At 53.9% G+C, this 14,328-nt stretch overlaps 1 protein-coding gene across 4 annotated transcripts in view; it reads right to left on the bottom strand.

Moving 5' to 3' along the window:
* Positions 1–9,388: 9,388 nt before the first annotated feature.
* The window catches only part of UBE3B (ubiquitin protein ligase E3B), a 57,416-nt gene continuing 52,476 nt past the window's right edge, over positions 9,389–14,328 (bottom strand). For all 4 annotated transcript variants that reach the window (XM_033408657.2, XM_033408655.2, XM_033408659.2 and 1 more), the window contains 3 exons: positions 13,974–14,085; positions 12,451–12,543; positions 9,389–11,564 (listed from right to left, as the gene is read on the bottom strand). In XM_033408657.2, coding sequence (XP_033264548.2) covers positions 11,373–11,564; positions 12,451–12,543; positions 13,974–14,085 — 397 coding nt within the window. In that variant the 3' untranslated portion in view covers positions 9,389–11,372. The remainder of the gene's footprint in view (positions 11,565–12,450; positions 12,544–13,973; positions 14,086–14,328) is intronic.

The following is a 14,328-nucleotide window of genomic DNA, read 5'->3' as shown; positions in this document are numbered from 1 at the left end:
CAGAGGTGGTTGGATATTCCAGCGGCGAGAAGCCCACCAGCCAGCATTGTCGAAGGGCTTGACATGCCAGGCCCCAGGCCAGGGGCTCCACAAACATCATCGCATTGAAACCTCACAGCAACCCTGAGGGAGGCACTGTCTATGGCAGGAGGGGGGAAACAGACTTGCAAACCAGCTTGTGTCAGGGAGTCAGTGCCAAGATGTGGGCCAGGGACGCAGCCCTGTGACTCCCGGCCCAGTGCTCCTCCCCCGACTGCCACTTGACAGTCATTTTAATCACGCCCTGGGCCGCTGAGAACAATGTCAGGCACTAATAGATTCTGCTGTCTCATTTCTCAACCTACTTTCCCTTAACTGATACTTCATGGCTATTGTTAATGTGCATTTTTCACCGAGTAATTTTCATAACCCGAACTTGTAACGCATCCCAATGACAAACGTCCCCGGTACCAAATCCCCCATCAGCTGCAATGTCACCCTCATCTCCCCCCACTCCACCCTCACACCTTCCTCCGACAACCCATACAGTTTTATGATCCCTCTGTCCCAGTTATCATTACTGAACCTTTAAGAATCCAGACACATTTCAAGTTTAATTGAATAAAATCCTTTGTGTAATAAATTCCACATGAATGCTACATAAATCAGTGCCTTGGGAGGATTTGTGGCTCACCCCTCCCTTCAGAACAGGCCCACTGGCGATACTGGACCCAGGCTGGTCCCACCTTGCTTAGGGAGAGGACTGAGGCCCCCTTTGCAGCCCAGCCAGGGTGCAGTGTTCATTTGCCTTGACCTGTCACTTTTCTTCTCTGGAGTCCATCGTGGAAGACAGTGCTTGGGCGCAAGCAGAGGCAGGAGATGAGCTGGTTGGGGACACCGGGATTTGGAAGGTTGGGGGACACCCAGGAACTTTGGGGGTGTCCCGGTGCTGTCCCACTCCACAGATTCACAAACTCCTGATGAAGGCTCTGTGCATCCTCTCCCACCGTAGTGAAACATCTGCAAAGGACAAGAGAAGTTCTTTGAGTAGATACAGCAGTCTGCGTACAACCCGTGGAAGCCCCGGGGAAGAACCTCTGCTCTCAGTTCTCAAGTGCAGCGCCCACTTCAGGAGTGAATCCGTGCACAGGGCTGCCTGCTCCAGCGGCCTCATTGCTGGCTCTGCGGAGCCCCAGGCTTGTGGTGCGAGAACAGTCAAACGCTCGGAATGGGCGTCAGCTTCAGGCAGACTTGGGTCCAAGACCAGCTCTGTTACTTCCTAGCATCACGACTCTGGGCAAGTCGTTCCGTCTTCCTTGGACTTGCTTCTTCAACTGTAAAATGGGAATGAAAATCATATCCACCCCACAGGACCACTGGGAGAGTTTAACGAGGCAATGTTTAAAAGGCTTAGCATGCTCCCCCGTCTCATGTTAGCTATTATTATTTTGATTATTACTATTATTTGAAATCAAGATCCAGCTCTGTCACTTCCTAGCTGAATCACCTTGAGGGAATCTGTAACCACTCGGAACCTCAATCTTCAGCTTTTATTTTTGGGGACAATGATACCAACTTCCAAGGGTTCAGGAAATATGTCCATCGGCCTGGCACACGGCAGCAGCTCAACAAAAACAAAATGTAGCTACTTTTGAATCGGGTTTTATCCTTTTTCAAAGCACTTTCAAATAGCTCAGGCCCAGGTGGAGCGCACAGGACCGGGAGTAGCACTTCTGGTTTGTTAAGACTTCCCGAGCCGGTGGGAGATGGGGGCCTCCAGAGGGTCCTGGGCCAGGCCAGCCCAGGGGGATGTGGCTCCAGGAGCAACAGGCCGAAGTGAAAGGGAGGGTGACCCGGTCACAGAACAGCGAGAGCCAAAAGGGATCAGTGCCCGAGGACTCCCTGCGGGCAGCAGCAGAACCTGGTCTTCGGATTCCCACAAGGTGCCCTCTTGGGACAGAGGACATGATTGACAAATAACTGGGGCAGAGGAGGAGACGAGGGGACCTAAACCCGGGAGGAGCCCCCTACAAGCTACCTCTCTGAGGAAGGGTGAGCAGCAGGCCCGCTCAGCGTGCACCAGGGCAAAGGCAGCCTGGGGAAGGGATTGAATAAATGGCAGAAAGGCGTCCAGCTGACCCAGGACCTGGGGGTCCTCCCCGTACCAGCTGCTCCCAAGGCACAAACCCTTGGCCCTCGTCTTCGGCCATCTGCAGTGCCCACGTCCCTCCCCAGTGAGCAGGTGCCTTTATTTACGATCACCTTGGAAAGGGTCGAGCAGACATATGTTGCTGAGGGTCGTTTATTCTTGTTTATAAAATTTATGGCTTCACCTCGATTACACACTGTCAAAACGGGAAGGATTGGCCCCAAAGTCTCTTGCCGCATGACTGCCTCAGACGTGTGTACATCTGTTAACTCCGTAGGAGCTGTAGAGGGAAATCAGGCTGCCGATAGCTCAGAAGCTCGCTGTCCCGTCACAAGGTGTGGGCTGCAGGCCTCAAGGAGAGACATCAGGCGCCTACGTGGAAGGGGAGGAGGTCAGGGTCTGCGGGGGGCCGCACCGGGTGGCATCGGGACCCTGGCCTTACCTGGCAGATGGGCTCTCTCAGGCGCTTTGGGGTGGGGCATGGAAGGGGAGGAACTTGATTCCTGCAGCCCTCAGGGGTCCGGCTGCAGGACTGGCAGCTGGAGCCAGTTCTAAGCCTGTGGATCTCCACCTGCAGGTGTCAGCGGGGAGAGAGAAACGTTGACTCCACTGTGGTGGGTGGAGTTAGGTACGACCTCTCAGGAGGGCAATCTGGCAATGCCTATCCAAGTCCTGGAAATGTGCGTCCTTCTGACCCAGCAATTCCGTGTCTGAGAATTTCTCGGAAGGAAATAGATTCATCAGTGGAGTCATAGGGTTGTTTTTTTTCTTTTCAGTGCATGCTGCTCATTACAGAGAAAAACTGGAAACAAGTGTCCAACAATAGGGAGCTTATTATTAAAGAAGAAATATTTGACAACAAGGGACTGTAGGAAATATCATAAAGCTACTGAAAATGATGGTGCCTATATATTTATTACTAGGCAAAAGTGTTCACAATCTATTAAGTGGGGAAAAAAACACCCAAATTATAAAATGGTAGGTATAGAATGATCCAAATCCTGTAAAAGAAACATGAGTGTAAATATACCATAGAAAAAAGATGCAAGGATTCATTCTATATGTTAATAATGCTTATCTCTAAATAGTGGGATTACTGGGTGGTTTCTACTTACATTTTTGTTTGGATTTCCTAATTTTTTTTTTTTACAATGTATTTGGGTTAGATTTGACAGAGGCGTACTTGTATAATAAACATGATTGAAAAAGTGTAAAGAAACTTGACAACTGCTTTCCCTGCCTATAAAAAATCATCTACCTCCCTTGGGATGTTTGGAGCCAAGAGAACAGCCCAAGGGGAGGGCGCCCACCAACAGCCAAAGCCACGGAGCCCCTCCAAAAACTAGAAGCCTGGTGAGTGTGCCCTGAGTTCGCTCTATTGGAGACAGCTGGCTGTTTGGAGTGCAGCCCCTGTGCAGCCTGAATGTGGACGCTTGGCTTCCATTCTAGGACAACAGCTAAGGGAAGAAAAATGATCGCAGCCCCACTAAAGTGCCCCCGGTGGGTAATCACACCAGCTTTTCACCGGATGTTGAGGATGCTGGCATTCTTCTTTGTCCCTCGTTGGCTGCTGCATCTTTAACTTGTACAGAATTTGAGAGTAGACAGTGGACTTTCACATTTAATTATTTTATGTGGATTTTTGTTCTGGATTATCACCCTAACTTTACCTGGACAAACTGGCGCCCCATCGGGTAGAGTAATGAATCCTATGTGCCGTAGTCAGCAAGTGGAAAAACCAGCACTCAACCCGGGCTTCCTAGATCAGAATCTAGCTTCCTTGTCCAACTCTGTTCTGCTGAGACAGGGCTTATCCCAGGGATGGGCAAGAAATGCCAATTCCAACTGATTGGTAGTGGCTGCCTAAAGGGCTGTGGTAAGAGGCCTGAAGCTGGATCCGATGCAGCAGGAAGGAGTTTGGTAATCCATTAGTGATATCTGCCATGGCTTCCTACGAAGGTAATGCAATAAATAATGTGTATTTGACGTTTCTGAATTCCTGGGCCAAATCCCTCGCAGATTTCAAAAGGGTGGGGACCTCAGAGGTAGGTATGGGTCTTCAGGCTGCCTAAGGGTTCTCCTAACCCTACAGCTCCCCAAGAGAGCAAACCAGCAGGACAGGGATTTCTCAGGGCTTTGAGACGACACACCAGGGTCAGAGATCTTTGAGACCCAAACACTTGTAAATCTGACTAATTGATCAGTCAGCCCTGATGAGCTCACCAGCAGAATTTAGAATCTGTAATTACATTTCACATTAAAACATGCAAAGTTAAGATTAAAGCCAGTGAAAAGCGGCGTGACACCTCCCGCCCCCAGCCCACCTCCAGCCTCTGCCTCCATCATCCATCCCTCCTCTCACCAGCAAGCGGGTCTCCTAGGGGCAAGGGCTATAGTTCTGGAAGCCGCTTCCTTGGGCTGTTTTCCTCTCAGTTCCCTCTAAGGCTGTTTCCTGCTGTGCTAGGGACCAGGTCCTGCTCCCCTCCCTGCAGTGCTACATTTAGTTAAGGCAAACGCTTTGTTCAGGGGAACATTTTTGGGTCTCCAATTTACAGTGATCTCCAGCTAAAGACCTCTAAGAACACACCCACGCCTGTAATTGAGCAAAGTCGGATCGACTGTCCTGTTGCAACGAGAGAGCACACAACACAGAGAGCCACGGGGTGTTTCAGGAACAGGGTGTTAGAAAGGACCTAGAGGATTTGGGCTTGTGTCAGGTCCTTTGGGGAAGGTTCAAGGAAGCAGGGGTAGTTCTATGACGGGGTGTCTTAATAAACCTCTGTTAGGAGGGAGGAATGTGTGAGGCTAAAGCTGCAATGGAACACTGGAGGGTCAGACAGGCACAGCCCCCAACCTGTGCGAGGGGCCGGGGGAGTGACAATACGACAGGGCAGGGCACCCCTTATCAGGTACACTCCCAAACCCAACCCTGCCTTTTAGCTCTTTAGCTGGGGACCTGTGCAGCTGTGCAAACTGTCACTTCTCCTGGTTTTACCAGGACTCAGGGAGACTGAGCTCTGGGGTCCTCAGCAAGTCCTTAAAAATGCTGCAGGGCCTTATTTGCAAAGTGGGTGCAATTTTGTCTGTTTCCTTCAGCCCCCAAGAGGGTAGGTGGGACAGGGGACAGCAGCAGACACAGCGGGCTCTGGACAAGGGACAGAACAGCCCCTGGGGCTTCCCTCAAGCTTGGCCCCTTGGCTAGAAGGCTCTCCCACGCCCTCTTCTGCCTGCTCAAACCAGGTAAGGGCTCTGCAGTGTGGCAGACCTGGGTTCAAACCTTGGCTCTGCCGTTTACTGATGCTGAGACATCGGACAAGGGGCTTATCATCTCTGAACCTCAGTTTTCCCAGCTGTGAAGTAAGCATCCTAGCAGCACCATGCTGGAGACAAGTGATGGCCGTATGTGCTCACACACGTCCTCCTTGGGTTAGTTACGCCTCTTCCCCCACCCCATATCGAGCTCTGCAGGGCAGGGTGGTGCCCACATTCTTCTCTCTGTACCTCCAGCACTGAGCCCAGCCCAGAGCATAGTAGGTCCTGGCTATCTATCTGTTAGATGAATGGACATGAGCCTGAACTCCCTGGCAGTATGGCTTCCTGGGCCAGCTCCTGGCTGGGACACCTGCCAGCTGCCAGGCCCATCTGGCACCATTGTTAACGGTGACCAAACCATCCACGCTGCACAGCAGACTCCATGCGGCCCTGCACTGCCCCACTTGGGTGATGGTCCCTTCCCTGGACAGCATCCCTGGGTGGGCCACAAGCAGGGTGGGGAGTCAGTGGGGCCAGGCCCAGAGGGAAAGCGAAAGGACCATGGAGCCTGACGTCTGGGATAGGTGTCCAGAGCAGCCCAAACTGTCAAGAGGACAAAGTGTCACTGTGTCTCCCCGACCTGTCTCTTTCTGCCTCTAACTTCAGGCTCCCCGGCCTCCCCTGGAAGCCCCTCCCCTGCAACCCCCCTGGGTCTGTTTGCACCCCCTAGGCTTTGCCACCTCCAGCGCCCCTCACGGCATGGGGTGTCCTGCACAGACCGTTCCCCTTGGCGGCAGTGCTAGCAGTGGTGGAAGGGGGACCTCCGTGGTCTCACAGACGCAGGGCCAAATCTCGCTTCTGGCACTTCTGAGCTGTGTGGTCTCATGCAAGCGAACCCACCTCTCTGAACCTGTGTCCTCATCTGCAGAACAGACCAGTTATGCTCCCAGGGCCCAGGGTCCCCGGGTGGATTGAACGTGACCACTTGTGCAGAGGGCTGAGCGCAGTGCTGGGCTTGGGCGAAGGCCGAGGGATGGCAGCTACCATCACTACACTTATGGTAGGACGCTCCCACTCCCGTCCTTGGTGATAGATGTGTTCTAATTCCCACCGTCCACCACCTTCACACCTTCCGTCTGGCTGCTTCCTCTGCCCCAAATACCTCCCTTCCCATCTCTGAAGTGGAAACCCTCTTTCTAAGCGAAAATGAAAGAACACCTCCTTTACGGCCCCCTCCTGCCTAAACAGATGTGACCCCTCTTCTTTGACCCCCCGCACACTACTTGTTACCATGACGATGCTCTTTAAGGCACGACTCACTATGCCCAGTTCTTGGATAAGAAGAGAGAGGTTGGCGGAGGTGGGCCTGGCACCCGTGTCTGTGACCCCACAGTCCATGTTTCCACCCCAGCTGTTCGTGAGGTTCTCAGGACAGATACCACCATCGCTGGGGTGATTTTACTGATGAGGAAAGAAGGTTCAGGGGCTGGAAACTTACCCAGGGTCACTCAGCTTTTGATGCCAAGTCCAGGGTCTTAGCCTGATCGCTGGGGCTTAGCGGACGACACTCCAGCCCTTGCTCCTCTGCGTGGTCTGCGGCGCAGTGCCCCAGCCAGACCAGCTGAAGCAGCATCTCCCTGGGGACTCGTGTGCACATGAGTGTTTTCGACGCTCTGCTTTGGCTTCCTCTGCGGCCCAGCTTCAGTGGGGTGTCTTCTGCTGTCGCTGGGGGGATCCCTGCAGTCTGGCTTCTAGGTGTAGGGTCTGTAAACTGACAGACCCACCCCAGTCCCCCCAAATTTCCAAGAGCTGAGAAAACCACAAAGGGAATGCAGCTGTGAGTCCTGGGTTGGGGAGATGCCTGGCCTGAGTGCGCGGGGAAGCGCAGAGCTCCGCCAGGGCTCGGGCAGAGGAGGACCTGCACCCTTGGGGCTGGGCTGAGCGTGGTGGAGCCCAGCTCCTTGGGGTCCTGCGGCCGCTGACTCCGACTCCTCCGTGGCACGGTGAGTGCCGCTCGCCTACTTAATGGAAGCCCAGGGAAGCGAGGGGCCTCGCCCACAGCCTCCCAGCTGGCGGGAGGCAGAGCTGGAACGCGAACCCCAGTTCCAGATGCTCCGAAGCCCTTGCTCTCTCTAGCGTCCTCAGTTAGAGCTGCACTCCACCAGACTCGGGAGTCAGCTGCCACCTGTTAAGCACACGCTTGTAACAAATGTTAACCATCACGATGATTATAATGAGAGGTTGCTTCATTCTGACTCCATGCCCCAAAGGCTGGAGAAAACCGTGGATCCCGTCTGGGCCTCAGAGCAGCCCCTTCTCAGCGTTACTCAAGTGTCACACTGTGTGGGTGTGTGGCTGTGTGCACATGTGTTGGTTGGGGGATGGGGGGCACAAGCCTGGGAACACCTGGGCCAGGATCCTCTGGCTGACGTGCTCTTGCTTGTGTCCTTTCCTGCTCAGCCCTGCGCCGCAGGCAGTGCAGAGGAGGGCGTGTGCTTCTCCCCACTCCGCAGAAGCTCCACAGAGATCACAGAGGACCCTCCTCCGTGTCATCTCTCTTCATCCTGCTGTGACTGTCGGTAGCACCAGAAGCTACTCTGGAAGCCTGGCCAGAGCCCGACGACCAGGTGAGGGGGCAGCCCGGGTTTCGCAACGTGAAAGGTGAGGAAGGGCAGGAAGAGGGCTGACATCTGAGTGCTGACTCGTGCTGGGTGCACATCACACCACTGAGCTCTGGCCGCCCCCGCGGTGGCACCAGGACTCCCGGAAACGCACACAGCCAGGCCGCCCCATGAGAATTAGAGCAGAAAGTGAGGGACCGGGTTTGCACACGTGCCTCTGTTTCTTGGAAAAGACACCGAATGAACACTTTCCACAGTTCTCCACCAGCTCTTATCAATTTAAGACATTTCCAGGAAATAAGACTTCAGCCTAAGGGGGGCCCTGGGTCTACACGTTAGCCAGGCTTAGAGACAACCCGCCTGTCTGTACCTCTCACAGTTAGCAGCGTGTATCGGCTACATCAGCAGCACAAACATAGGCTGATGGCTTTGCTGGAGTCAGAAACAGTGGTGACCTGTGTTCCTCCAACTGCGTTCCACCTAAATATTCTTAGGCACCTGCAAGTTCTATCAGTGTATTGAATTGTCCTCATTTTAATAGTAATGGAAAACACCCCACTTGTTTTTCCTAGTTATAAAGACAAACTTTCTGTTTGCAGTACTAACTTGTAATTAAAAGCCAAAATATCACAGGATGAGGCTTTAGTTTTTTAGGTGGGTGTGTCCCACACTGGAGGCCACTGATGGATTTGGGGGACTCTGCAGAATGTTTTTCCTTTGCAGGATATAAATGCTCTGTGGGAGGGAGCCTGGCATATGCAAATTCCTCTTGGGAGCCCAGGTGGCCCAACTGGCAGGCTTTGAAGACCTCTCTCCTGATGCTCAGATCCTCAGGTGCCCCCAGGCCAGGGGAGGCAGCAAGAACTCACGGGAGGAGCTGGAAAGACTGGCAGGGTTGAGATGGGCTTTCTGCTGGGTGTAAACCTGGTCTTGTGTAACAGGAAGAGACAGGGCCGGCGTGTCCTGCAAATGCGACCTTCAGTAATGGAGGAAAGCCGAATACACCCAGATTAGCTGGAAAATCTTACTTTGAGCACTTCTGAATTATCTGGATTTTTTTCAATAAACACCTGTCACCATTTTACTTTACCGTGGAAGGCATGTAATCCAGGGTGGTGGCTGCCTCTGGGAAATACGTGAGAAGGATGGGGAGCATGCAGGGTGCCTAAGGGGGCTTTAGCTTTACCTGAAAGGTGACACACGTCCAGCACTGTTGACCCTGGTGAGGCAGTGAGCCTCGGCTGTCTGCTGCATCATCCTCTGTGTCTTCTTCCCGCTGTGGAAGCCTGCACGCCCTTTAAGCCCCAGATGCCCCATCCTGAGCTCTCCAGGCACTCGGTTGCAAAGTGCTCCTTCCCGACATAAAAAGCAGAACAAAGCCACTGTGTGCTGAGTACAAATTTAATAAAGCTTTTGTTGTTTTAATCCGAAGTTATCTATGAAAACAAGCTCCACCCCACAACTTTTTAGAGCCATCAAGAGCCATCGAGGTGTCTGTGAACACCACCTAGAAAAGCACAGACTCAGGGTTTCAGATAGTGCAATACTTCCAGCTGTTGAAGTTAAATGAAATGACAAACTACCCCCCGTCAGAAGAACAAAGTCGATGCTGGTGCTTAGGAACCCACTCTCTCTGCATCCCACACTGGCAGACCCCTAGGAAATAAGAATCAAACCTCTTAGTGCAGGGTGACAATCTTTTAGGCACCAGCATAAATGTACCCACCTGCCCAGAGCACAACACGCACATTTAAAAGGAATTTCCCAAGGAATCAAGTGTTTAAAGATAGTGGCAAGTCCATAGAATTGGAGATTACTGACAAATCTTAATAATAATAAGAGTAATAAATTCCTATCTGTCTTTAAATTCCTTGCCGTCTCCCCATCAAGGTAAAACACGTGCTCTGTTTTGTAGAAGCCTGGGGCTCTAACATGGCCAAACGTGAGCCTGGGCAGGATGCCGGCACCTGGCTGAAACCCTCTGCCGGAGGCCATGGAGACAGGTCCTGCCCGCTTTGCCACCAACATGAAGGTTCTTTCTGGAAGGTGTTTTGCTATGTGGAAGAGAGCTGTGAGTCCTCTGCCGGCTCCTGGCCTCTAGCCTGGCTTCAATCTGGCTGGTGGGGATGCACCGGGAGTGTGGTGACGTGGGCGAGGTGGGTGGCTGTCCACACAGAACAATAACATGGCTTCTGCCTCAATTCCCTGGATCTAGAGTACAGTTCTCGTGATAAAGGTGAAGAATGACGGCAGAAGAGTGCAATGGGTTGGAAGAGAAAACAAAGTGAAAAACCCCAAACCAAAAAACCCGGAGGGCCCGTAAGTCTCCTCAGCCTCATGAGCCTCCGTCAGTGCAAAGGGCTCCCGGGTTCCCAGTGCTGAGGAAGGACGGGAAACAAGACCCAAGTTTCTTGGGACTTTTACAATCTAGAGAGTAAAGCCACTGCCCAGATGGGACAGGTACCTTCAGCTGGTGTTTGTTCCTCACTAGACGACAAGTGTGGCCAACAAGCAGGGGAAAGGCAGCCGCCCTCCCCAGGAATCAGCAGGCTTCGAGTAACAGCTAGCGCCTTCTGGAAACGGAGCTGCTCTTAAGGAACGACGGGTTTTTTCTCCCAAACCCGGGATGCCAACGTGAGTGCCCAAGACGGGAGCAAGCTAGAAGGGGCTCCGTGGCAGCCCGGCTGCTGAGGACCCGGAGCATCTGAGGTGAGAATGGGCAGAGGACCGCCGCCGAGTGGAACTCGTGGCTCTGAGGTGGGAGCAGCACCCTGAGCTTCCAGTGCTCCGTGGTCTCACCGGCAGGCACCTCTGCTGCCCGGGGGCAGGTGGGCCTGGCTATCTGGAGAGAGGCTGCTGCGGACGGGACGGAGGCTGAGACTCTGCAGGGTGCATAGAGGCTTGGCGAGGCCTTACCTGAGTAAAGAGTTTTCAGAAACGGAAGGGACGCATCTCACGTTAGGTCGGCTTCATGCATTCAGGCCCACGCCCTGAAAACCACTCCGGAGCCTTGGTGTTCCTGGGACTTGTTCATGCATGGCTCGCTCAGAAAGTTAAGGAACAGAAACTCACGAAAAGACCAAATTAACAAAAAGAGAAGCCCCACTGCCATCACAGGCCTCGGCTTCAGGCCACTGTAAAGTAGGAAAGAAGGACCAATGCTGGCAGAATCTGGAGGTTTATTTTCAACACCCCCTTCCTGTTAGTGTCACCTGGAGAGTGCTGGGTAGCTTTGTCACGTGCATCCAAAGTTCTTGAGGCCACAGGGGACGTCTTATGGCTATAGAGAGGGTCTGGGGGCCACCGTGCCCTGGCGCGTCAGTCGTGCTCCCAGGGGAACGCCGCCTCTTGGGGCTGAGGGTGGCTGGGAGCTAGGAGAGCTCGAAGCCCGTGTTCATGCTGATGGCGTAGCGCAGCTTCTCCCGCAGGACGCTCTTCTTGCTGTAGTTGGGCAGCTTGAGCAGGTTGAAGCAGGTGGAGGAGGTGGGCAGGCGGCCACCTGGCTCCCGCTTGCGGATGGTAAAGAAGCCACGCAGGACGCTGCCCAGGGTGTCGCCAGTGTCCTGCAAGCACATCCCACAGCCTCAGGTTGGGGGGCGCCTGGGGAGAGGGCTGGACCGGCCCCCTGCGGAGGACAACCAGCCTGGAGAGGTGGGTGCACAGAAGCAAGCCTGGCTCCTGGGGTCCTGCACGGCGGAAGCCTGCATGAAGCAGCAGTTGGAAACAGGACCTCTGGTTTAATTGCTAACCATCGGTAAACCAATGTGCAAAGAGCCGGAACACTGTAAAAACGTTATGGTAACAAACTCCTTCCTGACCTTGCCAGCGCTGCGGCCTGCGACAGACCGTAACTTGGGGCAGCCTTCCTTAAGTAAGGTGGCTGAGGGTCGTCTAGTGTCACCTAAGAGGAGGGATCAGCGTGAGGGCGGTGGCATTGTGGAAGGCAGCTACACTCAGAGGCCACTGGGTTTTTGTGGGGATGAGAAACTTATAACAACGGCTACCATCTGAGCACCCACTGTGGGTCAGGCTTGTGGCACACAGAACATGATAACCCCTAGGGCGTCCACTCTCCCTCTGCAGAGGAGGGAATGAGGCCGCGTACCCAGGTGTGCACAGCCGGCAGGTGGAGGAGTTGAAGCCTGTGCTTGTCCAATTCCTGAGCCCACGTTCCAACCCCTCTCCCACACTGCTGCTCAGACCTGTACCAGCAGCTACGAAAAATGCCCCGCAGGTATTCTTCCCTGAGGGAGTAACGAGGAAGGGACCTCCAGGAGAGCTGAGGCCCCAAAGTGGCCCACCTGTGCTCCTGGCCCGAGAACCGCGACACCTCCTCACCCGGCCAAGGAGGCTGGCTGCCCGCCCTGTGGATACGACTGGGCAAGCGCCCCACCCGGTTGGTGCAGCAGACCTCACCAAGAGGGGCCGGCTCTTCCCCAGCAGCGGTACCTGATCATCCGACACTTCCACACAGCGGATGGAGAAGGGAGGCTTGAGGTAGGCAAATCCCAGGAGCGGGGGCCTGGAGCAGCTGGTCACAAACTGCAACACAAAGCAGGGCCGGGAGTCAGAGTGGGCCTGGCTGACGCCGCCCTCAGGGAGAGACCACTCGACAAGAGCACCGGAGAGGGAGGAGCCGGGGGGCCCGCTAAGCGTGTCAGGGGGAGGCCTGAGCTGAGGGCCGAGGCCAGGGGCACACAGCACACCACCAAGCGTGAGTGCTCGCTCTGCACCTGCCTTGCCGCTCGGCTTCTTCGCCACGCAGAGGATGTGCACGCGGGCCTGCTGGGTTGCCGGGCAGCCCCTGTGAGCTTGGTTCCTAATCTCCTCTCAGCACGCTAACAAAAACCAGGCCTCAGGAGCCAGCGGGGCTGAGGGCAGACCAAGGTACTGGATGCCCCAAATGGGGCCTGTGGGCAGCCAGCCTCGCTTCCTTGCTACACTCTTGGAATTCCTTGCATTTTCCAGATGGTAGCTCCTGTGTCATTTCCCAAAATGACTAGTCCTGCCTGGACAGAGGCATCTACCCACCTGGAAATCCAAGTGCTTCACCTGCACAGGGAAATCCTAAGAAACCGTTCGCTTTCTTTAGTTCAACATTAGCCCAACGCTCTCCCTTCTCCAGGGGATCTAGGGACCTGCTACTTACAACACCAAGCTGTGCTTCAAAACTCTGTGTCAGGCTGAGTGTTTAGGTCTTAAAATAAATATTACCATTTAAACAATGTCATGAATGGTAGTGAGATTCCTGAGACGATCCAAAAAGTTTATGTGTCATGCTTCAGAAACGGTTTTTACAAGAAGTATTGACAAGATATATTACTATCCTAATATCCTGTATTTTCCACCATAAAGAACGCAGCAGCGGATCCTACTTAGAAGCATTTCCACACCGTGCTGTGTCCTCTGTGAACCCGAGCTCAGCTAATCATACCACAGGTGCTGTGTGACTCGACCCGTTTGAAGGGTGAGGAAACAGACGCAGGTGAGTCTATGCCCCTCCCAGTTCAGGCTGATCAGGCCTGCTGCCCGCTGCCAGCCAGAGCTGGTCCAGGGAGGGAGGGGTGGTCAGTCTCCTGGGACAGGAGGAGGATTGGAGGGCAGGGAGAACCTTGGGGCTCTGCTATCACTATATTTAAAGAAAGTACAGTCACATTCTCTCCTGTACAACAGTTCTGTGGCTTCCCCCTGGCTCTGGGGCTGTCTGCAGCCACAGAAAAGGGCAGGCACAGGGCAAGGAACTGCAGGTGTGGTGACAGGCCACCCAGAGACATAAATATGCCTGCTGTGAGGGGCACCGACCACGTGGTTAGGAGAGACCGGCTTTCCTCTTTCTAGGAGAGGGGGGTAAGCAGCTCAACAGGTTGGCAGAGATTGTTATGCCTACAAGAGGCCCTGTTGGAAAAACTGGTTCTCTTGAGAATCAACTTCTGGAATTGGCCCCCTGCACGTATAGATAACATATGAAATACCTTCAGAAACATGGCTCTCTCGTCGGACGTGAAGTCAGAGGCCAGGATATCCCAGAGCCAGATAATGACCCTGTGACTTCCATGGAAACCACCGTAGTACACTGTGTGCTTCCTGAAAACAATGCAGACAAGGGCTCAACCACACATTCTGATGGGCGCTTACAGACAAAGGCAGGCATGGAATTTAGACAAGCGGCACAGCAAACTCTGGCCAGCCTGGGTGACGACAAACTTCTGTTAAGCCAGAAGTTCGTGCCTTAGTAACCCCAGGTTCCGGAAGCTCAGTGGGTGGAGCGTTGCATTGTAGGCCCTGTTGTTTCCCAGCAGAAGCTGACAGGAGACCCTGCACCACTGT

The sequence above is a fragment of the Orcinus orca genome, chromosome 15 (genome assembly GCF_937001465.1).
Source record: "Orcinus orca chromosome 15, mOrcOrc1.1, whole genome shotgun sequence".
NCBI lineage: Eukaryota > Metazoa > Chordata > Mammalia > Artiodactyla > Delphinidae > Orcinus > Orcinus orca.
The sequence above is the reverse complement of the archived record's forward strand: the minus strand, read 5'-3'. Positions and strand labels throughout refer to the sequence as shown.